Source organism: Parus major, chromosome 14 (assembly GCF_001522545.3).
Source record: "Parus major isolate Abel chromosome 14, Parus_major1.1, whole genome shotgun sequence".
NCBI lineage: Eukaryota > Metazoa > Chordata > Aves > Passeriformes > Paridae > Parus > Parus major.
Window position 1 is genome coordinate 12,845,954 of NC_031783.1, and position 25,593 is coordinate 12,871,546.

At 48.0% G+C, this 25,593-nt stretch overlaps 1 protein-coding gene across 3 annotated transcripts; it reads right to left on the reverse strand.

Moving 5' to 3' along the window:
- Positions 1-970: 970 nt before the first annotated feature.
- FBXL18 (F-box and leucine rich repeat protein 18) lies at positions 971-24,664 on the reverse strand. 3 transcript variants are annotated; one of them, XM_015643099.3, is made up of 5 exons: positions 24,586-24,664; positions 23,736-23,936; positions 21,336-22,876; positions 18,565-18,783; positions 971-6,734 (listed from the first exon to the last, which is right to left on the reverse strand). In XM_015643099.3, exons 1-5 carry the CDS (start codon positions 24,601-24,603, stop codon positions 6,578-6,580), a joined length of 2,136 nt encoding a protein of 711 aa, XP_015498585.1. In that variant the 5' UTR covers positions 24,604-24,664; the 3' UTR covers positions 971-6,577. The 3 variants fall into 3 exon arrangements, with proteins under 3 accessions (XP_015498585.1, XP_015498584.1, XP_033373732.1); XM_015643098.3 differs by lacking the exon at positions 24,586-24,664 and adding an exon at positions 24,084-24,438; XM_033517841.1 differs by lacking the exons at positions 971-6,734; positions 24,586-24,664 and adding exons at positions 17,131-18,333; positions 24,084-24,446.
- Between the last annotated feature and the right edge of the window lie 929 nt (positions 24,665-25,593).

Sequence of the window (25,593 nt, forward strand, 5' to 3'; positions counted from 1 at the left end):
CTTAACTCAGAGAAGGTGCTGAAGCCTGGCTTCCCTGTGTACTGTTCCCTAGGAACAGCAACACAGAGACAGCTCAAATGTGTGCACACACATTTCCTTGAGCATTGATCACACAGCCCAGGACTGTATGGCTCCAGGACATCCAACTCCTCCATGTGGGTGGAAATGCCCTTTCAGCCACCACTGCAGAGCTCCAGGATCCAGGGACCAGAGGTGGCTGCCAGGGTAGAAGTGCTGCTGCCAAGGCAGGTTAATGCCTGAGGAGTTTCCTTCACCATGAGCAGCCCATCCTGCCCACTCCCACCATCCCATCTTCTCCTTCCTGCAGCCTCAGCCAGCCCAGCTCAGCTAAATCCATGGTGCCAAGGGGGGGATTTTGGCCATCCCAGTTCACATTTCACCAGGCACTTGATTTTAGCCCTTGGCATCCCGCAAAGCAGTGGTGCAGGTCCTGTCTGCTGTCCAGGGGCTGGAGCTGTCAGTGAGGCGTGGCTGGTGGCCTGGGGCTGCTCAGAGAAGTGGATCCTTGAGCCACTTACCCAGGGATAATGGATACAGAGTCCCACAGTAGTTCAGGTTGGAAGGGACCTCAAAGCTCATCTCATTCCAGCCCTGCTGCCATGGACAGGGAACCCTCCACTAGACCAGGCTGCTCCAATCTTCACGCAGCCTGGCACTGAATGTTCTGTCCCACATCAGCACAGTTCAGCACAGATGCGCAGAGATCCAAGGAGGAGAAGCATTTCCTGAACACAAAGTAGCTCCTTCTTTAGCTGAGCCCACAGCCACAAACACCACAGAACATCACCAAACCCAGGAGACCCAAGAGAACAGGGCTGAAACCCCAAAAGTGCTCATCCCAGCACTCCCAGTGATGCTCCACAGCTCCCAGAGCAGACTGGGCAGCATCCAGACCAAAGTGTCTCCACACTGAGAGGGAAACAGGAAGCAGGAGGCAAGGAGATAGAGCTGGTTTGAAATGTTTCACTCTTTATTTGAAGTTTTACATGCCACCAGCATACATGAAAGTTGCACATTCAGAATTCGACTCACTACGAGGACAAAGGGCCAGATGCAAACATAAGTGTCAAAGGAGCGCACGGACGGAGCAGCCCAAACCCAGGAGCCTGCAGGGATTTGTGACCAGACTGGCACCCTGATGGCACTTGGGCTGTCAGAGATGAACCCCCAGTTTTAGGACCACCTCCCTTTGCCATCTCCAGACTCGTGAGCCGGGTCTTCTCTCCTAGAATGGCACTGTTCCCTTTCAATCAGCTAAACAAGCATTTTTGGTAACATCTCTACCAGAACTGAGGGTGTTTGGAGACCAACTGCCCATTTAATGCTTTCCTGAATTCCCCTTTCTATCAATGCCAGCAGTTTTTACAAGGAGAAACAATTTCCACCCGCTGTTTAGAGGGAGAGACGACAGAAATAGGGACTCTTACATTGACATTTTATTTTCAAAGAAAGTTTTGATAGAAAAACATTTTCCCCAGCAGCCTTGGGCAGGGAGTTGCAGCTTCCACTTCAAAGGATAAACTTCAAAAACAAATCCAGTGTCCTAATGGTTTTGTGCTACATTACTTAATTGTCATACAGCTAATTAGCAATGCCTGATTTCACATTCTCTGTACATAGATGAAGTTCACAAAAGAAGGGGCTACTTAAAAGAATAAATAAAACAAGGCACCAGGCAGCCAGGCTCCGACAACATTAACATAAAACGTTACACTTTACCATTTAAAAAACTGAAATAAAACCCCCATCATGATTAAACCTATATTGATCTGCCCTCCTTCAGATCTCAGAGCTTTGGATCTCTGCAAGGAAGGGGGGAGAACACAACATGGCAAGTGGGGGCTTAGCCTGTGCCTCTGTGTATGTATTTCACCAGGGTACAGCAGAGATCTTTAAAATTCTAATTATTTCCCTATCACCAAGTAAGATCGGGATCAATAGATGGTACAGACTGACCCCTTTCCTCGAGTGTCAGGGGGAAATTAAAAAAAAAGAAAGGGGAGGGCGAACCGAGAGCGTCAGAGGTCAATGCCACAAAACAATAGATATTGATGTCTCCATTCATTTCAAACAGCGGAAAGGTCAATGCCTCCCTTGCTTCATGTTTTATGGCTGAAATCCTGCTGCTAACAGCAACAATGTTAGTAGTCAGACCTCATCCATCCTTTTTTATTATTATGATTATTTCTAACCAGGTTAGCCATTTTGAAAATTTGACGAAAGCTGGGAGCAGCAGTGGGGGGCTGGGTAGGAGGAAAAGAGGGGAAGCTGCCCTGGAAATTAATGGAAGAGATGGTTTCCATTAGTTTTCCAGTCTCCCTGTCCCCCTACCTGTGCCCCAGTTTGTCCCTCACTGCCCCCTAAAAAATGAAAAGGGCCTGAGGCAACATCCCATCACTATTAATCATTATTCCCCGTACAACATCCCAATTGGTTTCTATGGAAATGATTCTCCCGCTGGAGTGCCCCGGCTGCCTGCGCATCTCAAAGAGGCAGGAGAGCTGCAGTGGAAGGAGACTGGGCTCTGCAACACCCAGCACAGCTCCTGCACTGCTCTCCCAGCTTTGGCTGGACACTCTGCTGGGACCAGCCAAGAGGGAATTGCATCTCCTTAGTCAGGTGAAACAACCCTACTGCACTGGTTCACTCTCTGCCAGTGGGAAAGTCCCAAATTTCTACAGCCCTAAAAAAGCCCTGCTGGAAGAAAGCACCCAGCACCTCACATGGACGGTCCCATGCACCTGTCCATCGTCCCAGAGCTGCCACAGTTCTGAACATCAGTGTGAGGGGATGGGTCCTGCTCTACTCCCTGGCATCCCACATTCCCAGCAGAGGAGGAGGCAGTGATGGGAATTAAAGTGAGCAGGGTTGTGGCTCTGCTGCTCTCAGTCCACACCAGCCCCAGGTCTGCCCTCTGCTCCCCAGTGAGCAACACCTCACCTGGAGGGTTCAGCACCTGGGGAGCCTCCTCCCCTTGCACAAGTGAGGAAGCAGGCCAAGCCTCAGGATGTGTGTCTGGCTTCCAGAGTGAGATCCATGACTCCTCTCACTCCCATCTTCTCCTTCTCCCTGACAGAGGAGTGACCACAGTCAGAGCTCTCCTGAAGGGAGAGACTGTCACCACACAGCCCCTTCTCCAAACAGAGCAGTGGATGCACTGCCATTTCCTAAAGAGAGCGTGAAATCAGCTTTGCAAACCGCTGAGGAAACAATTCTAAGAAACCCAGGGGAACACAGATGACTTTCTGAATTCCCCTCTGAATTCCCCACACACCAGTGTCACTCCAGACCCCCCCGGCCTACAGGAATCAAATGCCACTTTGCCAAACAGAACTTTGGACGTGAGCAGAGCAGCAAACTACAAAGAGTTTTACACAAGAACAGTACTTGTCCCAGAATATCCTTCTCCATCAGAACCACAGACACCTTGGTGTGGTCAATGCAAAAATTCCTGCTGCAGTTCCCAAAGATTGGAGGTCTGCTTTGGAAGGCAGCAGGGAAGAGACCAGCAGGGACTGGGATCCTGCAGAGGCACTCCTTGCGAGAAGGGCACCTTCTGGAATTGAATTCATTTGTTTTAGACTACGGACAGCAGCATCAGCAGGCTCAGAAATCACCTCCTTAAATGCTCACAGGTAGCAGGAGGGAGATTTCTGGAGAGATAGGGACAGAGAAAAGGAGGGGGGGAGGGTTTAATATTAAATAAAATCCAGGAGCAAAACACCCCTCTCTCTGCTTCCCTCTCTTTCTCTACAGCTGCCTGCTGGAGCCTGAGCCCTGAGTGGGCTCCGAGTCCCATCCACTGCTCTGCTCAGAACATATGGAGCTGTGTTTAATAGCCCAGCTCTGCCAATTGGGTACTATTAGGGTGGGTTCTTTTCCCAGTGTAAATGTTGCAGAATATAAATTGTAATTAACACCGATGCCAAAATAGCACTTAGAGAAAATAAGCACATTATTAACATCTGGTGAATCCTGCCTGGAGTGCAAAAGCAGCGGAAATTCTCACTCACCATAAGAGGATTTGTAGTAGAGATATCAAGCACTGGCCCAGAGTTGGGGAGCTGGGGGTGGAAGGAGATTTTAGCTCTTAATTACTATTTAGGATGCTACCTTTATCACCTGTGGGTGATTTTTTTCCTAACCCTGGTTATAACTGGTAGCATCATCAGGACTTGTGACCCACTTGTGTGAATACAGATGCCCAAACATCATATCCCTGGCAACAGAATAACAGTGCTATAAAACATCCCTGGCTGCTGCTCCCATCCAGCAGGACACGAGGCAGGTGGACATGGATGTGCCAAGCCAAGTGTGCAGCATGTTCCATCAAGTGACTGCAACCCCAAGAGCAAAGGTTTAACACCAGAATCAAGCAACAGCTGGTTTCTGCACACCACTGTCCCCCATTCCAGGTTTTCCAGCAGAGCAGGAAGAGGTGAGTTGGCAGCACTGCCAAGCTCTTGCTGATGCCACAGAGTGTTTATGCAGGGGAAATCCCGCTGAGGGTGGGAATGGCCTCACTCAACCAAACATCAGGATTCCTTCACAGGACTGAACAGGTCCCCTAAGGCATCAGAGAGCTGCCTCTGCATTCTCTGCCTTCCCTCTGCCCTGAGGCCAGCGGCACAAGCAGGACAAAGCAACTTTGCCAATGCCTCCAACAAGGAGAAAACAGCTTTGCGAACACCCTCTGCCCAGTCATCGATAGTTATCCTAGGAAAAAAACGCAGACAAAAACCAGGCAGAGCTGAAGTGGCCTCAACTGGACAGAGCAGCAGCTCGTGTTCCTGCCAAAAATCACATCTGATGTGCCGAAGTGAGGGAGAGGGATAGAAGAGAGGGAGAAGAGGATTCAGACAGGTGAATAATATGACAAGAGGTAGAAAGAACGGCCTCATTGAGGAGAGTGGGTGGGAAAACAGTGGCAGGAGAGGGGCAGCAGCTCGTCACACTCAGCTGCACGGAGCTGAAGCTGAGGCAGAGCCTCAAACACTCAGGGAGTGCTCACAGCTCAGCTGCAGCATTCCCAGGGGAACAGGAGCTGGCCTCACCATCCTGCTGCCAGCTGCACTCCAGAGGCTGTGCTGGCTCTCTGTTCTGAGAGGGGAAGAGAGGGAGCCTCAGGAAAGACAGCAAACCACCAGGGATTGGTCTCAGCAAGGGACAGACCTGTGCTAGCAGAGCCTGACACTTACCTGCCCTTTATTGTAACCTCTCTGAGCACCAGGGTTACCACAGCCTCGCTCAAGATTTACACCTGTGGGACAGAATTCCAGGCAGGTTCACACGTGGCTGATTGGAAAGTAAGGACAGAAAGTCCTCCAATGCTGGGAGATGCATTTTGTTCTCAAATCTATCCCACCAGACCAGGCTTCCTCTGAACACTTGAGGACAGAAGACCATTTGGGAGAGGGCATCTTGAGTAGAAAATGCTGACAAGGAGATGGGCACATCATCTTTGGACGACTCTGGGCCTCCCCAGAAGAGCAGAGCTCAACACATTTGGGATTTGGGTGAAGTCAGACAGCTCTGGTCAGCAGCTGCTTTGCAGAAGTCAGACCTGGTATGCTACCAAGGAAAATTCTGCCACCCAGACATGTAGCTCCAGGAATTTGTAACTTGGCTTTTGGTACAGCTGTCTGATGCTTTTAAAAGTGCTCAGTAAATAAGGCAATATGAAAGTGATCCAGACCACTACTGATGCCTGAGGAAGTTCTGTGGAGCAGAGAAGCTGACTGAAATCACACTGTGAAAATACTTCATAACATCTCTAAAATTAGCATGAGCTCAAGGCATGGGGTATAAGGACAGAACTGGAACACTACATTCCCATCTACACTGCAAGACAGACTGCATATAAATCAGATCTGAGCCTCAACTTATTCACTGTAGGCACCATCTACCCTAGGACAAGGATTTCCAGATGAGCTGAGAACTTTCACCAAACCAATGGAAACAGCATCAGCAGGAACATAACACTGTTGAGGTGTTAATAACCTTAATTTGTTATTAAAAATTAAAAAAAAAACCTTTAAATATCTGTGACTGCACGTGTGACTATAAATGCCTATTTGTAACATAGAAAAGATGTGATGCACTTCAATTGAGCAACACATTTTTGTGCCTCTGAGCTGGCCTAGGCCTTCTACTTTGCCAAAAACAGACTGAAGCAAAGAATGATTTCCACCAAAACCACAAAGCACACTGCCAACGTACACAGGGGCCCTTGGGACAGACACCAGGGGACACAGGGGAAAGAGCATCAAGTCAGTTTCTCTTACCTTTTAACTTCAGTAAAATAACAAAAACTATTCATATTAACCGCAAGGAAATACTCATCAGATTCCACAAGCCTTTGAGACAGGATTTTCAGATGCAAGCAACATCCAACAGATGTTTCCCTACTGCAAAGAACCAGCTTTTTTTATTTTGCAATTGCACCTGGTTGAAGTGATTGTACAGCATCCAGTGAGGAGCCGAGGATGGGAAACCCAGGCCAACAAGAAGCTGCTCCATAGGTTCACACTGACTTGTCCTTTCCATGCTGTGACAGTCACCACCACAAATTGGGAGGTTCCTCGGCCACTCTGCTTTTAAACAAGGTAATTTCATCCAAGTGCCGCATGGGGACATCTCTGATGACCTCTGTCAAGTCCTCGTGAAGCAGAGGGAAAATGACAACGTTTAATGCAGGGCGTTCTGCCTGGAAACTAAATCAGACACAGGTTATTAGCCAAGGAAAAATACCAATTCTCCAGTGCAAGGGAAGGGGATGGCCTGGGTATTGATCATGCGGGATGGGGGCAAGGAAGGGTTGTTCAGAGGAGGCAAGAGGGGCAGCTGGAACTCCAGGTTTCCCACTCATCCCTCTCTATGTCAGCAGGGAGTTCAGGCTGGGTTTGCATCCCTTTGCAGTGAGTCTGCTAAGCTGGCACAAGCCCAAATTGCACCTAAAGTCGGGAGGGAGGAAGAAGTTTTGAGAAATTAATAAAAAATAAATCAAGACACGTATGTATTCTTCGAGGATCAGAGATCCCAAGAGCTCTGCCCAAGCTGGGCAAGGTGCTCAGCGATAACAATTTAAACCACCTGCAAACCAGAGGCAAGTTGCAGAGCCATTAGGAAAATCAGGCCAGAGCAATGTCAGGCATTCCCTCGGGTCTGAGCCTGGGATTATCACTTCAGGCTGGGTTGTTCTGCATGCAGAGTCTACACTCTGCAATTAGAGCATAGGCAAGTTTAGAAAGCTCAGATGTGCAGATAAGCATTTAAGTGTGCTCACATTCACACACTGCAGCCTTCTTTTTAATCCAGGCAGCAGAGCAAAGGAAGAGATTTGCAAAAGTTAAAGCCATTAAACAATGTAGAAAGAACCGTACAGAAAAAAGCCCAAGTGCCCATCAGCAAGTACTTTACATGACAGCAACCTGTGAGGAAGAGAAACGGTATTATTCAGTACAGTTTAACAAGAGTTCAGTCTTTTAAAGCTTGTTGGGGTGGGGGGGGGGTTAAAACTGTAGCATAATTACTCTTAAGAGTTACACCTTAAGATGAAAAATATTTGTGTCTCTTAGTCCTGTTGCCACCGAGATGTTTCCTCTGAAGGGTGTGACAAGGAACAGTTCATTATCAGTCACAAGGAGGCAGAGTCACACTGGCTGCACCAGTCCCTGGAGGCTGAACCAAGCTGCGTTGGGTCCAAAGAGAAGATCTCTGCTCGACAAACTTAGACAGGTGTGTGTCTGGAGGATTCCCAGCTCATCTCTAGCTCTGAAATGGCCAGATTTCTGTCAAACAGTGAGGAAAGGCTGGAGATCCAGCTGCTAGAAACAGACATGAAAATCCCAGGTAGCAATACAGCCAGCTGAAGAAAGCTACACGAGAGACTGGCATTTCCTGGGAGACAGAAAGGACATTCCCATCCACAAACCATTTGGAGTAGAGCTGCCAAAAACACAGCAGAGAAACTTCCACTCCCAGGCTAGCTGCTCAGTCTTAGTGGGTTGAATTAATTTGCCTGAACCTAAGTAGCTGCAGGAGTAAGAATTTCCAGCAACAGAACTACCTGGGGCAATTTTATATCTCTCTGCATCACAGACCTGCCCTTCATGCCTCATGCCTAAGGGCTGGCAGAAAAGGACACGGCTCCCCGAGTGGATCTGGGGACTTGTGTCAGAGCTGTGCAGCTTCTTACTTCCACAGCACTGCCCTCAAGAAATCAACCAGCAAATAACTACTGATTTGGGAGGCAGCTGGTAAAGTCTGCAGTGAAATCACATGAAATACAGCCAAATGTCTCTTTGATAGTCCCTGCTCTGCCTTAGCTCTTCTCGTTTCTTATCCAACACCACAGTCGTGCAGAGAAAATCATGTTAATAGACCAAGTTTACTGAAGTTCAGCAAAGGAAGAAACTCCCATCTCCCCAAGGGAAAAAAACTGCTTCCTTCTTTGTATATAGACTCTCCCAAACCGGACCTGAGTGCTGCCTTCCCACCATGTACAAAATTGTAGTTTATAAGCAGTCTTTACACGTAGCTATAAAAACAAGAACCCAGACAAGTTTACATGATGAACTGCTACCGAGACAAGTGAAAAACTCCAATGCAGTAAGTGTCCCTCCTAAAGAGGCTGGGTTCATACCAGGGGTTTGAACTTGATCTTAAAATAAGAGAAAAAAAAAAAAAGAAAGCTTTGTGATTTTCTCCAACCCCTCAACAGGAAACTGTATGTTACTGCAAACCTTGTAAATTCCATACCCCAGCAAGTTGACGCCGGAGAATTCTTTCCATGTACAATTTGCGTGATTTAAAGAAAAAAAAAATCAAATACACATGGTTCACTATTATTCTCAGTTAAATGTGCGTGCAAAGCCTCTCCTTTAACTGCCTGTTAAAAAACACCCTGATTTTAACGAGCAGCTGTCATAATGTTAAACTGGGATTAGCAGTTCCCAAAAGCAGCCTCCCTCTGCAATCTATGCTCCTTTAGTCCTTCCCCGGAAGGCAATTCCTTTCTTCATACACCTGTCCAGGTGGGCTAGATTAAGTGAGAGGCACTTAGAGCACTGCTTCGAAAGGCCCCAGGCATGGGGAGGAGATAACAAGAAGGGGAAGAGAGTGAGTTAATGAGTTGCAGAACAGCTCCTGTAATCTTCTTGAGGGTTCTTTCCTCATTCCACACCTGGATGGACTTCAAACTCCATCCACCTCTGCAAACGCATGGCTTGTAAAATTAAAACCCGAAGGACAGAGAAGGATGTTGACCCGGGGAGACAAAAGAGCTGCAGTTTCAGACATGAAGCCCTGCTTTTTTTGGTTTGTTGTTTTTTTGGTTTTTTTTAAGGGAAAAAAGCCAAGGATATGCTTGCCTGCTCTCCCCTACAAAACCTCCAGACTAAACTCATCATGATTAATTAAATGAAAGCAAGTTTTCTAGGCAACTGACTAGCAGCCCCTTCAAAACAGATCCTTTAATCAGAAACAACCACTGGGATAACAAAGAAAACACCTCCCTCCTACCCCCAATATATTTTCCAGCATAACCTTTAGTCCAACAGAATCAACACCAAACCAACAACCACCCAGCAAGAATTTCCACGAGGAGGTTTCTGAAGTGTCCTCATGTGGATGTGGACACAGAGAAGACCCAGCCTCAGCAGCTGATTGGAATCATCCACAGAGCTGGGAAACAAATGGTGAAGCACATCCTCTGTCACAAATTCCTCCTGGCATCAGCAGAGGTACAGCATCTCTCTGCTCTTAGATCTTGAACTGGTTGTATATGGATGAAAGGGTTAATGATGCTTTGCTATTTGTCTCCAGAATTCTCCCAGAACAGGTGTGGACTGGACTCAGTAAGGTTATTTTCAAGTGAACAGCTTGGTAAATAGCCTAACACTACACTCTCAATTACTTCCAACCACTGTGGCAGGATCCAATATGTAGGTCAGGGACAAAGTCAAAAAGAAAAAGTCTAAAGCAAGGCTGCACTTTGATCAGATTTCCTCGATTTTAGCAAGACAAAAGAGTCCCTCCCTGGAATGCAGTTATCTCCTGGCAAACATTGACATGTCTCTCCAGAGAGGACAGTGAGTCCCCAGGAGATTCCAGCTCCTGATAGATCCAAAGGGTAGCCCAAAGCCATGGGGAATCTCAGCAGCCTGGAATGATGGATTATACCCCCCCTGCAACCCTCTGCACCACAGACCCTGGCAGGTGACAGCTCTCTACATTAGGTGCTGCTCAAACTTCTTTACTTGTAAGGAAAGGATAAGGCAGTATTTGGGGCTGAAGGATGTTCTTCCCCTGGACATTTCCACAGAAAAGTAGAAGTCCTAAGCCAAATCTGACATTTCAGCACATCCCACTTCACAGAGGCTGGCAAGCAGGGCCGAGGGCACGCAATGAGGGATAATTAAACACTGCCAACAAAAGCAGCACACAGCAGATGAAGTGAGGAAATAAAAGTGTATCAGGAATGGATCAAGGGCAGATCTCTGACCTCCACAAACCAAGCTGAGCTTATGGAGAAAGAAGCTCTAGAGAAGGAGAGGAAGGAAGGAAGGAAATGAGAAGTTTGATTTGGGGGAACAGAGCACACCAGGGACAGAGCAGACGTGGACTCTGGTTGGCACAACTCTCACAAATGCAAACCAGTCTCTGCTGCAGTCACACACCTCCCCTCTCTGTTTCCCCACAGGCTGATGAGATGTTTTTGGAGAGGCACAAGTTTGTCAAGAGCACAGGTTTCAGACCAACTCACTTTCTGCCCTGTATGCAGCTCTCTCACCTACACACACAAAGCCCTGTTAATCCTCTGCCAGGCACAGCCTGTTTTCACTAGAAGACTTGCTCACACCTAGAAGTTCAAGTGTGGCATCTGTCTTGAAAGCTTCAGCCAGCATACCTGAGCCAGCCTGGAAACTCCCTTCCTGAAGCATGGCACAGTGGAATGGAGGAAATGCCAGGACAAGCTGGAGCAGCTGGCAGCAGCATGACCCAACATACACACACACACACTTTTCTCATCTTCTCAGGGAAGGCCAGGCAAACACTTAAGATTTGTTCCACTGGCCGTGCCCTGACCTCAGAACCAGGGAGCTGCAAATCTCTCCTTGCTTACAGTGACTGCCAAAGAAGCTTCTGCAGAGCATCTTCCAAAGATTTGGCCTCGCCAAAGAAACTGCAGGTGGAATTCTCACAGGTCCCTTCCCCTGGGAGCAGGGAGAATCTTTGCCACCCACTCATCCCCCAGAAGCCTTTTAGGGGGACCCAAACTCTCCCCGACTGACTCTAAAGCAGATCCATTCTCTAGTGCCATTCTCCCTCCCAGCCCTTCTAAGCAGACTTTATTTCCAAACCTCAGAAATGGACTTGAAAAGTTCCCAGGGAAAGATGTTCAGATTCCTCTGGTTGCTCTTAACTCCACACAATGAGATATTTTTGCTATAAAGTGTTTTCCTTTAGGGGTATCTTCTATCCCTTCATGTCTATGTAGACAAACCAACATTCTCCCAAAGCTGCTGATTTTTCCACGCTAAGTCCCATCACTGCAGTCTCCAACCTGAGACCAAGGGGTGTAGATGGGACTCTGGAAATCACTCACACACATCACTGCCAACTCTCCCATTATCCTCAATGAAGCTTCCTCCTTTGCCACTGTGTTGAGCCACAGGGAAGGAGCAATAACACATCAGACTCATCCCGAGCCGAGGCAAATTACATCTCTCTACTGTGGTTTCCCTGTAAGGCATGAATGGCACTCTGCTACTCCTTCTGTGAACTGAGGTTTGTATCAAACACGCCTGCAGACTGAGGTTCCTACATTATTTTGCCAGCTGAACTCTGCATCACTCAAATGTGACCGGACAATTAAAGGGGGAGGGAATAAGAACCCAAAGAGCGATGCCAGAGCGCCCAGGACACGTCCTAGGGGAGTGCTCTGCCAGAGCAAGCTGAAAGTTATTTCCTAATCTCTTCCACAAATTAAAAAGCTACTGCAATAACTGCTCAATTAGATTTATTTTACTATGGAAATGCTTTAAAGCTGCAGTTAATGCTTCCGTTCAGCCTTTTACACCCTCATGAAGAGAAAGCACGACAGTGCTATTCCAATATTATTTCTCAGCCAAGAGAGAGAGGACAATCCTTGAAAGTTATTTCATGCAGAAACCAATCTGCCCGCTGAGGAAGGTTTCAGAACTGAATTCCTTTCAAAACACATGAGCTGGCAGTTAGAACGAGGCATTTGGGTCAGCCACAGGAATGCATTTAAAGAAGGGGGTTTGTGAGTACCCCCAAAAGAAGTTAAATTAATATGGCAAACTGGGGATGGTCCCATAAGCCCTGCTGGCTTGTAAAGTATTTAAACCCACCTATAAACAACATCCCTGGTAACAGCAAAGGTGTCTGGGCCACACCTCATGCATTCAACCTTCGCCAAGCCCGCCAAGGAATCCTTGGGCAACGCAAGCCGACAAGGATGCAGTTTGTTATTCAGTCTGTGACAGAATGATTCAGGGGTTTCCAAGAGCAGGAAATGAAACAGACAATGAAAGCTTGAGCAGGATGCTAATGATTCACTACACCAGCCTGGTGATACATTAAGTCCTCTGCAATCCCACTTGCACGGGGCTGGGGCTGGCAGGGTGGGATCAGCAGCCACGGCCAGCGGCTCTGGGACCTCAGCAGCAAAGCCAGCAGTGTACAGACAGGGACTTCTTCAAGGTCAGAAGGAAGAGAAGGTGCTGAGGGGATGCAAAACCAGCTTGAAAATCTTGAATAAGCCCTAGGTGCTCACAGCAGCTTTTTGCAGTGTCAGTAGGACTGCAGCAGTCGGGTGGGCAGCATGGGAGTGATGCTGCAGGATTCGGCTGAATTCAAAGATGATCTTGCAATCATCTACTGCCCCCAGAACCCATTCCAACCCCTCTAAGAGTAAAAGGGGTCTCCAAAAGGGATTTTATGAGGCTGAGACCACAATGAGAATTCAGGCAAGCAGAATGTTGCAGGAATATCCAGGGTAAGGGGGAATACTTAGCCCTGAGGTGAGCAAAAATTCATCTGTGCTAACTCAGTCCTGTGCTAAATGCCAGGAGAGGGACTGGCTCGCTCAGCACTTTGCAATACTCAATTTCAGCCTCGTGTTCCCACCTGGAAGCCCTGTTTCTGCAACTGAATCCCAGGAGGCTGCTTCATCCCTTCAGCAAGCTCACAGCTCTCACAGGCACAGAGGGCCACTGGAATCAGCAGTTTAAGAAAAAGGGAAGATCCAGCCAAGAGTTTCACATTAAAAAAGGACAATAACAAGCACAGGGAAATTTAGGTAATGCTACAGAAGACTGAACAGGAAGATCTAATTTAGGCTGAAAGCTCTTCCTAGAAAGTGGCAGGAATCTTATGAAAGTCACTTCAAACCAAACAGTGCTTCATACCTGACACAGGCACGAGGCAGGGTAAGTTTGTGTTTCTCTTCCTCTGAGTTTGGATCCTCAGAACAGTGACACTGTCCTAAATGAGAAAAATTCTCTGCCCTTTCTAGCACTGGTTAACCCAAGAGTGATCTGAGTCACAGAATCACAGAATTGTTTAGGGTGGAAAAGCCCCCTAAGACCAAGCCCAACCATTCATCCACCATGCTTACCACTCAGCCATGTCCCCAGCTGCCACTCCTCATGGCTTTTAAATTCCTCCAAGGATGGAGACTCCACCCCTGCCCTGGGCAGCTTTTGCCAGTGCTTGAGAACCCTTTTGGTGAAGAAATTGTTCCTAATATCCAACCTAAAACTTTCCTGGCACACCTTGAGGCAATTTCCTCTTGTCCTGTCCCTTGTTCCTCAACAAGGAACAGCAGAGCCCAACATCCCTCTGACTGCACCCTCCTGTCAGGGAGTTATGGAAAGACAGAAGGATCCCTTTGAGCCTCCTTTTCTCCAGGCTAAACACCTTCAGCTCCTTCAACTTCTCCCCAGGGACTTGTGTTCCAGATGCTTCCCTGGACACACTCCAGCCCCTCAATGTCCTTCCTGAAGTGGTGAGTCCAGAACTGAACAGGATTCAAGGCCTCACCAGTGCTGAGCTGCTCGGGTGCTTTTCAAAGCCATTTGCTGGAGAGAGGTACCAGTGTGGCTGGGGAACAGGGGCAGAGAGCTTAGGAGAGAACTGCCACGTCCCCACTCCGACCCCACAGCTCTGGGGGGATGCTGCTCCACAACCCCACACAGCCCCAGCCCTCTGCACCATCTCCCAACAGCTCCCAGACTCCAGGAATTTACAACAGCACTTTTGGGAGACATGAACAGCTGAGCCCAACTGCCCACCCAACACCCCAAAACACACTCCAGGTGTACCATGGTTTTTCCCTTGGATTCCATTTCTGTAAACCACAGCTCACCTCTACATCTCGACACTTCCCCACTTCTTTATGAAGAATCCCTAATGATGCCGTGTTCTCAGATGTTTTTTGTTTTGCTTTGACTTTTTTAAGATTTGTTTGTTTGTTTTTGTTTTATTGTAGCTTCCTCAATCTTTTTCCAAGGACTTTTCACTGGCTTATATTGTCTGGTGTTGTAGAGTCCTTGAAATCACTACAATGATAGGAGCTATCTAAACACTTCAGCTAAAACCGACAAAATTCTAAAGGCACACAGTGGAAAATAAGAATCTGTCCTTGAAGCCAAGGGGATATTTGCCAAAGCATTTCCCATCCCCTCTTCCAGCCTGTTTTCTGATGGCAAAGAAAGCACCAGGAAATCAACTTCTGCACATTTGTGAAGTGCCTGCTAACCACACCATGTAGCTGTGCAAGCCTGAAGTCATCCAGATTCCTTGCCCGCAGGATTTTTGGGGCAGAGACATACCGGCATATAAATACGATTATTTAGCATGCAGCCCGCTGGTAAATGGTGGGACCTTCCATGGGTCACAGCTCCATCTACTGACTCTTCCACAAAATAACACTGTGGAAAAGATTGGGAAAGCTCCTGGAAGGCTCATCCCCTTGGACCTGCCTTTGGACACACGGGTTTGTGCAGGAATTTAGAAGTGATCTCAGCACAGCAGCTCAAAATGGCAAAGCAAATTTACCTTTTCTGCAAAGAAGTATCTTGGCCCAGCAGCAGCAGGTCTGGGGTCACGCCTGAACCTCCAACCACAGGGCCTCAAATTGTGGTATTTTAGTTTTTGTGGAATTAATGCTGCAGTGGTTTGAACAGAGGAGTTATTTAAACAGGGACAACATGTGCTTGGAGCTGAGCACTCCAGCAAAGTTTGGGTTCGAGCATAAAATAGAAAACATTGTGTTCATTGGATCTGCTGCTATCTGAAGTGTGGCAGCAGCTGAGCACCATGTGATGGGGGAAAAAAAATGTCAGTTTACACAGAAACTGAGACTAGACCAACGTCACATGTGAAACCTGAGGAAGATCAGGGAAGAGGACAGGGATCACTCAAGCCACATCTCCCACTCCAACCACTACGCCCTTCTTATGTGCAGAGTATCTCCCTGAACCATAAAGGAGCTCCCCCCTCCCATTCACACTGAAGGAAAAAGAATAAAGAAAAACACTGCAATGATTTATCTGCCCAGAGGGAAACAATCTTTACAGTCTTCTCTACAGCTCAGAGGAGACCTTGCCCTTGCAAGCCTCCTGTTTGCTGATGAGGCTCCAGATGAGCCCTGTTCTGCTTATTGTGTTTCATTGCAAAAGAGCCAGAACTGAATCAGAGGCTTTTAATGACTCAAATACACGAATTAGTTTGTCCCAAATAGCAGCAAACTTCAACCAGAAACTGCTCACCAGAAAGCTGGACACCACAGGGTCTGGTTCAAAGCTGTCACAAGACTAAGAGACATAAGAACAACCTCTCTTTTCAGGCCAGTGGAACTGAAATACATAACACTAACCTCCTTTTACAGTAAAAACGGAGAGTTTGAGAAGCAGTTCAGGCTTTAAGCCATTGCTGTGGTGCAGCAGATTTAATTCCCAAGCTCCCATCACCACACCCTGTATATTCACCGTCTTCCAGTACAATTCCACAGCTGAAACCAGGCTGTTCTCCCCAAATAGGTTCTTGCCTCTTCTGTTACCCAAACCTCCCTGTGCACCCACATTTGAAAAAGGACTGTCCTGCACTATATTGCATTTTCAAGCCCTCTCAGCTCTACCTTCTGATGCCTGCCCAGCCCTGGGTCTTTCCCATTCGCACTCACATTTCTTCTCTCTTTTAGAGGCATTGGGAGAATGTGAATCACTTTGGCCCCATCTTGCTGTTCAAAACTATATCTGAGCCTAAACAATACCTTCACCGCAGCCCTAAAACAGGAACTCTGACCCTCAGTGGGACCTAAAGAATATGGATCAATTGCCCCAGCTCAAGAAAGGGAGCAAACAAAGGCTCAAGGTCCCTCCTTTCACCTCCTCCTTCCCACCCACTCCCCATATTTCACGCAGCATCCACATAAATTTCAAACAAATGGGAAAAAAATAAGCATAAATCACCTCATTTCATTCTGGCACAAGGATAGATAACTCCCAACTTGCTGCCTGGTGTAAAACTTGGATTAAAGAGACACCAGCTGCACACTGAGAGGAAGCCATGCTGTGTGAATTGGAGCCTTACCCACAGGTTTAAGCTCACACACAGATTTTATTGCACATCTCTCTGCCTCGGAGTAGCAGACAAAATGCAGTCAAGAGCGAGTCAATTCTTGACCCCATCCCGAGGCACATTTGTGCAGGGATGAGAATGGAATCGCTGGAGAAGTCACGTGGTTAAAGACTCGCTGATGGCTCGTGGAAGACTCCAGGCTTTGCTTACACATCATTTTCTGTATTTTGTTTCTTCCATTTTATTACTAGAGACAGTTGCATGAGAACGGGATCTTTGTTGCTTAGGAGAGCATCTGCTCCCACTGCTTATCGTCCTCCTGAAGTCATAATCTTACGTGACATCAAAATCGTTTCCAGAGCCACCAATTACAATGTCACAGAGAATTATGACTTCAGGTGTAGAATTTGCAGTGGGAGCAGATGCTCTCTTCAGCAAAAAAAACCTCCAAAACCCAACCTTCAAAAAACCCCATTTTCATACAAGTGTCTCTATTAATAAAATATAAAAGAAGAAAATAAGTTTGACAGCCAGAACTGTAGCTAAATATAAAAATAGTTTTTAACATTTCCACTAGGCATCAGCTGCTCTTTAGAAAGTTCCCAGGGTTTAGATTATAAAGAGGTAGAGAATGTAGTGAGAATCAGTCCATGACAAAGAAAAAGAGGGAGAAAAAACTGCAGAATGGTGTATTTCTGCCCAGCATGGGGACATTAAAATTTTGGGTAGCACTGCAACGGCACCTCAGAAGGGAGGGAAAATAAAAAACATGAACTGCAGGTTTCTGGTTCTTTCTAAGGATCCCCAAAGCACAACTAAAATCAGCCCAGTAATGTTTTCACAGATATGAAGCCCTGTGTAAAACAAACTCAAAGAATCCTTGTCGCATCACAAGGAATTTACTCAGATGTTTCCAACAATCCCTATCCCAGAAGGACACAGAGGCTTTCAGAGGCAGCAACAATCTCAGGAGCAGTTTGGTAGGGAGCTAATATAGTCACAGCCTTCCCTGGATTTGATCCACGGAAACAAGCCAAGTGTAATAAGTTAGTTTGAAGCTGGAGGAAGGCTGGGGGGGAGGAGCACCCTTTAGGATGCACTAATAGCATCGTGCAATTTGAAATTTTTATTAGAGCTTAACAGGGCACAGCAACAGTAGGTGACAAAGAAAACAGACTGAAGGCGGGGAAATAGCCTTATAGAAAAAAAAAAAGATAATAATGGAAAGTCTGCTGTATGGGAAATATTTTGTAAGATGACTGCCATTATTAGAAGATTTCCAAATGCCAAGCGTAATTAAAAGCTCTCTTTTCAAATGCAGTTCACGGCTCACACACAAACGTTTCCCACCACGTGAGCTTCAGAACGCTGCAAGGGGCCAAGCAAAATGCATTTAAGAACTGCCAAACGTGCAAAGGCAGTTTGTACCAATTCTCCCCCCTCACGCACCCTCCAAAGAAAAAAACCTTCACAACAACCCTTTAAAGGCTTTGAATTGCGCTGCCAGGGGATTATCAGTAAGTGACATTTACAAGTGATTAGAGGACAGAGAATTATCTTAGTCACTTGTGGGAAAGGAGGAAAGCTTCAAGGTCAAATCTCTCAGTACTTAAAATGTCGGCAGATGTTTTGTTTACGCAAAAAGTGCCATTTGATTTATGATGGAGCTTTGCATCCAGAACTTCAACTCGGCCAGCGGAACTGCAGAGAACATGAGTGGGAATGGAATCAAAAATTCATATAATACCTTCAAACATTTCACTGATTCACTCTTATTAAAGTGAGAGGCTGGCTTATGTGCCAAGCAGTTACACATTACCTATTAGCTCCTTGGAACAAGAGCTCCAAGCCATATAAACCTTGGCAAGCAGGGAATGGAGATAAATCTCCAACAGCTTCAGAAATCCCACATCCACCCCTTTCCGCACTCACCTCCGGACAATGGACTGCTGGAGATTTTTGCAAACGGTAAGAGATTCTCCCATAAACATGTGGCACATGATGACCTCAAGGCAGTTGGCCATGAATGACATCACTGCATCAGACTGCAGAGTCCCGCTCCGGGAGACGATGCAAAGCCGCTGGAGAGAGGAGCAGTGACTCAGTGCCTGGAAGAACTGGGCGCCCGCACAGAAGTACGGCTGTTCCAGCCTGCAGGAATAAACAAAAACAACTCAATGGGCAATTCATGCCTGGGATGCTCTCAGACAAGAGGGAAAGACACAGCACATTCATGAGGGGACTGGCAAATGGATCAAGCAGTGTCTCTGACCCTAAAGGATAAGAGCACAATAGGCAGAATGGCCCTAAACTGCAGAATTCCGGCGCCCACAGGGAGTAACTCTGGAGTAACCCTGGTTTTGCAAGTTTCCGATAAAATTTGGTGGGTAAAACGAGCCTTGGGTCTGAGCAGCAGATCCATTCTGGTCTTAAAAGCACAGCTTGGCTTCTGTACCTGAAATCAACCAAGCAGGTGGTGTGGATTTAGGGACCTTCTGCTCCACTATACAAACACTGCCCAAAATGGTCATATCTTTAGTTTACTGCCTGGGGAGGAGCAGGCATGAAAAATACACAGTGCACACAGGCTGATGCAGAGCTGGGGCCAACACAGTGACCACAACCAGCCCTGGCAAAGGATGAGAGCTACTGCTCTCCCACAGGAAGAACAACCATCATCAACCCAACCTTTATCTTAAACACCTGGCTCAGGGAAGACAGACAGGATGCTCTATCAGGGTGATCCAGGAGGACAATAAATTCACACAGTGAAGCCATACCTGGCCAACAAGGGGTCTGTGCTTTAACCAGCAGCATAAGTGGGCAGGTTCCTCACAGAATCCACAGAAGTGGGTTTTCCTCCCAGAAACCAGCCTGCAGGGAGCTGAACCTGCTTGAGACCCGTGCCACTAGGAGAGTTCATCTGCTTAGTGCAGATTTACTACCAGGCTACAGAGCACTTGGGAATCTCAGTCATTGGGTCAGGAAAACCAAGAGCTCCAAGAAGGTTAATCCATTAGGTGATAACAAGCTGTCGGGCCCAACTTGATCTGGGTAATCTCTGCATAGGCTTTGTAGTATGCAGGGGTATCTCAGCAACTTAATCCTGTTAATTGATAAATTCTGTTTCAGTCTCAGTCTGTGACTGCTATCAGGTAGCACTGCCTGAAGAGATCCTAAGAGCATATCTGAACTTTGGGTAATAAGTTAAAATTAAGAGAATGGGAAGTCTCTTCAATTTTTCAGCGTCACTACTGGGGCACTGTAAATTTAGGACAAAAAGCACAGAATCTCCAGGATCCAGGTGAATCTCTGGGACACGGCAACCACGCCTGCAATGCTGCCCTGCACTCGCTAGATGGCAATGTTGCTTCGGAATAGCCCCTTAAACTTGTTCCTCAGCCTGGAAAACTGGGAAGGGAAAAAAGGGTGGAAACAGCAGGCAATTAGTCAAATCAAAAGGAAACTACGTTATCAGGAGGAAGTGCCAATTTCTAAAACCATCTTAAGTCAATACAAAACCTTAGACTTTACTCAGGGAAGAAGAGTGACAGCTTCCACCCAAATGTTGTAGAAGGAGACAGCCCTGTTGAAGCCTTTATTCCAGGCTCCAAGCTGCCTCCCATCTCTATCGCTCTTGGCCTCCATTTCAAAGCCTCAGGAAGCTACAGGGCCTAGGATGAAGCAACACTGCACACCCAAACCTCCTTCCCTAGCCCTCAGTTCCTCCATGGCAATTTACTCTCCTCAAGGTTAAAGACACATTCATGTAACCCAAGACCTTGAGCAACCAAATTCCCAACAGCTGCCACCCCTTGGATGAGAGACCACCACACTCCTCCCCCATTATAAATGGGAAGTGGTGGAAAATTAAAACCCTCCTGAGGTGCTTTAGGCCCCTAGTTCCCCTAACTATTGCAATGGGTCAGGGACAGGCACACAAGCACCAGTATCAGGTGATGAGCAGTAATTTCAGCCACAGTAACAGAACTGTGACCTTGCTGTCTCCCATCTCTCTAAAGTGGTAACATTTGTGTTCATATGGACTAGTGCAAGGAAACCATCACAGTCTCCTTTCACGAGCACATCTGGGCTACCATGAAGCTTCTTTGTGCACTCTTTAGGATCAGACCCTTGGTAGGATCCTTTAAATCCTACTAGGAGAAGAGCACCAACAAGACAAACTCTAAATCTGGAATGTTTTCAGTACATTATAAAGAAATGAAATAAAAAAATAAAGAGGTGAGACTTTCATACCAATCCAAGGCAGGCAAATATCTCATTGGGAAACCCAAAGAAAACTCTACATTATCTAGACAGTGCAGGAGTCCCTTCCATCCTGGAAATTTAAGAGGTGTGCATGTACACAAAGCCAAAAAGTCAGCAAAGGCAAGTAGCATTTAACCAGCCCTGACAAGCTGCTAGCTCCCAAATAAGCAGCATGCACTCTTCCTTATCTAAAAGGAAAGCAGTCACAGCAATTTTTGCTCCTAAAACACTGGTTAAAGGGCATATCCTGAGCCCTCAAGGACAGCATGCAATGCCTTCTCATTCTCCACAAGTCAGGAAGGAAAATACCCGATTTTCAAGCCATTGCAGCTACTCTGGACCGGAACACTTTTAATAGTGGCCACAATAAACCACACATCGCATTTCTGGAGATCCACAAACAAAATGGGAGATGTCCAAGGGCAGCCCCTCACCTGAGATCCCTCAAACACTTGCAGTGTTTCAGCATGTCCATGAGAGCAGACATATAGACCACCTTGCCCATCATGCCCAGGTTGGCCAAGGAAAGAGTCCGCAGGTGCTGGCACTGCAGCCCGATGCTGACGAGCCCAGAGCCCGTGAGAATATTTGGCAGCTGTGCTAAGGTGAGGCTCTGCAGGTAAGTCAATTGGCTAATGGCAGCCACCTCTGAATCCCCCACACTCTGTGCCCGGACACAGGGAGGCAACGAGTTCCGAATTGCGGGCTCGTTGCGGGGCATGGCAGAGGAGAAACTGGACCCAATTATCTCCAAGGTTTCCAAAAATCGGAGGCTTCCCATCAGAGCCCAAAACACTGAAGACTCGATCTTCTGATTTGCCTGATCCCCTAAGTTCCTTGGATATGTCTGTATCCCAATCCGAACTTTCCTTCCGAATGTTTGGGGAACCAAATTAGGTGTGGTGGGAGGCTTCTCTGCGCTTGCAGCAACATCTGTGATGGAGCAGACTGGCAGAGCTAATGAAAGTAGGTGCTTTAGTCTGGACAGGAGCTGGCACAGGTGGTTCCCTATGCTTTCAGAGCTGTGATGGTGAGCTGCAGAGAGGTTCAGGTGTCTCAAGTTGCAGCAAGACACTACAAGGCTTTCCAAAATGCTGCTGTCAATGTCATCTTCTGCTTTCCGAAACAAGGAATCCGGGGCCAGGCAGTGAACACAGCCACTGAGATTCAAACTGGTCAGGCTTTTAAGATCCTTCCCACCATTAATGACCCTCTGGATCAGGTGCCCACCAGATAAGGTGCATCGGCTAAAGCTGAAGTAGAAAGGGTTGTTGAACTTCAAGTGTTGCAGGAGCCCAGAGCCGTTAATCCAGGCTTTGGGCAGTTGTAAAGCATCCAGACATACGTTTCTGGCCATGGAGTCCAGGAGGTTTTTGGTGGCTCCCGTCTCCGCAAAGCTGCCGGGGGCAGAGATGAGGAAGGCATGGAGGTTCTCAGGTGTCCGATCACTCAGTACTGCCAAGTACAGCCTCACCACCTCCTGGTTGACGTAGCCAGGAGCCAGCCTGGCGTAAAAGATGCGGAGGTTCTGGTAATGGGGCACATTGCTCTCGCCCACCATCAGCTGCCCAGAGAGCATAAACCCCTCCCGCGAGCGATCGAGGATCTCAAAGTAAAGCAGCAGTTTCTCAAGGCTGGTGCAGCACGGGACGACACCGTACGAGGGTGTGTAAAGCGTTTGCTTCAGCTCCGAGACGCGGCTGAGGGTGGCTTTGCACTCACTGCTCAGCTGGCTGGCATCAAACCCCGGGTTCACATCGATGGCCAGGGAGCGCAGGTGCTGGAGCGTGGAGAGCATCTTGGAGAGCCGCAGAGAGGTGACGTGGCACCCGGACAGGTTCAGCTTGACCAGGTTCTTGCACCGTGTTACGTGGTCGATAGTGGAGCTGGGCAGCCAGTAGCACCCAGCCATGTTCAGCTGGTAGATCTCCTTTCCAATGTCCCTCATCAGCTGCTTCACTTTGTCTTTGTTTACCTGCACCCAGACAAAACCACATTCAGTGAGAGATACGGCAATGGTGGGCACTGACTCAGTTTCCCAGCTGGAGATGGGGATAAGAGTGGCTGGCACTTGGATTATATGGCAAAGGTTTGGGGAGGGCAGCACAGCCTAAGAATTATCACACTGCTGGCAGCTCAGTCTGCCATGCCTTGGCCTCTTAGGATTACACTTCCTTTTGCTTCTGCAGCTCTGCATTACAGACAGTTCAGGAGCTGAGAGTGGAAGGGAAAACCACCTCCATTTTCTAGAGCAAAGCTATTTCAGCAGAACTGACTATGTGCAGAAACTCAAATTGAAAGAAGAATGTTTCCATTCTTCTCCATTCACTTTCCTCTTTTGGAAATGAGCATAGCGGGCTTTCCCCTGCCTGCACTGACTGATACAGTTCCCATTGAATATATCATCTTTTCTTTCCAAGCTTTATTTTTGTTATAATATGCACACAACTTCTGGCTTTGCTGACTGCATGCCTGACAGCAACACACACAAGATTTTTTTTGCACAACAACATGGAAAACATATTTTGAGAAAATGGTAACTTTACACAACCACAGTTACAAACAGAAGGTCATGTTTACTTTCATTTTAGCTTCAAGAATTATGGAGAAGTCAAGTCTCCACTGACAGTATTTTATATAACTAAGGGAGCACACAGCTGTTCTAACAAAGCATCCTGGAAAATAAATGCTTTTAGAAAACAGCCTATTGTGTATTTGACTTCAGAGCTCAGGAGCAGTCTATTTATCCATGCACATTGGAAAGTTCTACTTCTTGGCATTGTTTTCCAGCAGTCAGATTTGTCTTCACAGCTAACAGAAGAAGCAGAACCCACCTTATAGTCCTTCTGAAGCAGAACCGTGTGTGTTAGACTCTTGTCAAGGCAAAGTGTTGCGAGTTTCCTGCAGGTTCTCCTGACATTCAGGACCAGGTCTGTGCAAGGGACGTAGCTGAGGATGTGCAGAAGGATCTCATCTGAAAACTCCATCAAGTTGACTCCATTGCTTTCCTCCTCACTCTCCTCGCTAACAACCTCCTGGTGGAAAAAAAAACAAACAAAAACCCAAAAAAACAGAGGAAAAAGAAAAGGAGAATATGGAGGTACTGCAAAACTTCATACAAAACCATGGTACTTTCACTCGGCCTTTCACCACTGGCTAACATTTCCATTTGTTCTACTTACTTTGCAACTGGAAAAGTGACTGTCCATGATCCTCTCCTAAATATATCACAGCAATCTCTTTCTACATCCTTCCTCCAAGCGCCACCCGTTCCAATAACCTTAAGAGTTATATAACCATGCATATATACATATATATACAGCTATATATATCTGTTTACACATACAGACACACACCAACACTGCAGTCCAACATCACCCACAGCTCTTGTGCAACACACTCACACCTTAACGGCGAAACCGGAGCCCAAACCGGCACTAACGCCAGGGCAGCTCCTGAGGGGAAGCGGGGCTGCTCCACCTCACAGCCCCCTGAGCCCCCCGGAGACACCCTGCGAGCGCGATTCCGCCGCCCGAGCCCCGCCGCCGAGCGCCCTCCCTGCCCCCGAGCCCGGCTCCCGCCCTGAGGGCTCCGGTTCCCGCAGCAGCCCCGTTACCGGCGCCCCGAGGGGCCGGTGCGGAGGGGAAGCGGGGGGCGAGCTGAGCCCCACAAGTCCCGACTCACCTCTCCGCAGCGGAACATGGCGGCAGCCGCGCGGTCCCGCCGCAGCCGCCACCGCCTCGCCGGGCCCCGCTCGCAGCGGCCGCGTCCCGGGCTCGCTCCCGCCGGCCCGGCCGCCTCACGGCTCTTCCGGCGCGGCCATGACCCGGTTCCGTGGCAGCGCCCGCCCCGCGCCGCCATCTTGAGCGCGGCGCGGCCGCGGCGCGGCGCCATCTTGAGGGCGGCGCCGCCATGGTGGGAGTGGCGGCTCCATGGAGTCAGAAAACGCCGGGATCCTTCAGGTTGGAAAAGAGCTCTGAGCTCGTCGAGTCTAAGCTTTGGCGGAACACCACCGTGTCAGCCAGACCACAGCACTGAGTGCCATGTCCAGGCTTTCCTTGAACACCTCCAGGGGCGGTGATTCCAGCACCCACCTGGGCATCCCTTTCCAATACCTGACAAGCTTTTCTGTGAAGAAATTTCTCCTGATGTCCAGCCTGGCCCTCCCCTGTCACAGCTTAGCACCATTTCCTCTCATCCTGTCCGCTGTTCCCTGGGAGCAGAGCCTGACACCCATCTCACTACATCCTCCTGTCTGGAAGTTGTGCAGAGCCAGCAGGTCCCCCCTTATTCTCCTTTTCTCCAGGCTGAGCCTCCCCAGCTCCCTCAGCCGCTCCTGGTGCTCAAGACCCTTCCTCAGCCCCTTTCCCTTCTCTGGACACACTCCAGTACCTCAAAGGCCTTCTTGGATTGAGGGACCTGGAACTGGACACAGCACTTGAGGTGTGGCTTCTTCAGCTGTGAGTAGAGGGGCAGAATCACTGTCCTGGTCCTGCTGGTCACACTACAGAACACTGGAATGGTTTGGATTGCAGCTTAAAAGATCATCTCATTCCATCCCATTTCCACAGGCAGGGGCACCTTCCATTATCCCAGGTAGCTCCAAGTCCCATCCAACCTGGCTTTGGACATTTCCAGGCATGGAGCAGCCACAGCTTCTCTGGGCAACCTGTGCCAGGGCCTCACAACCCT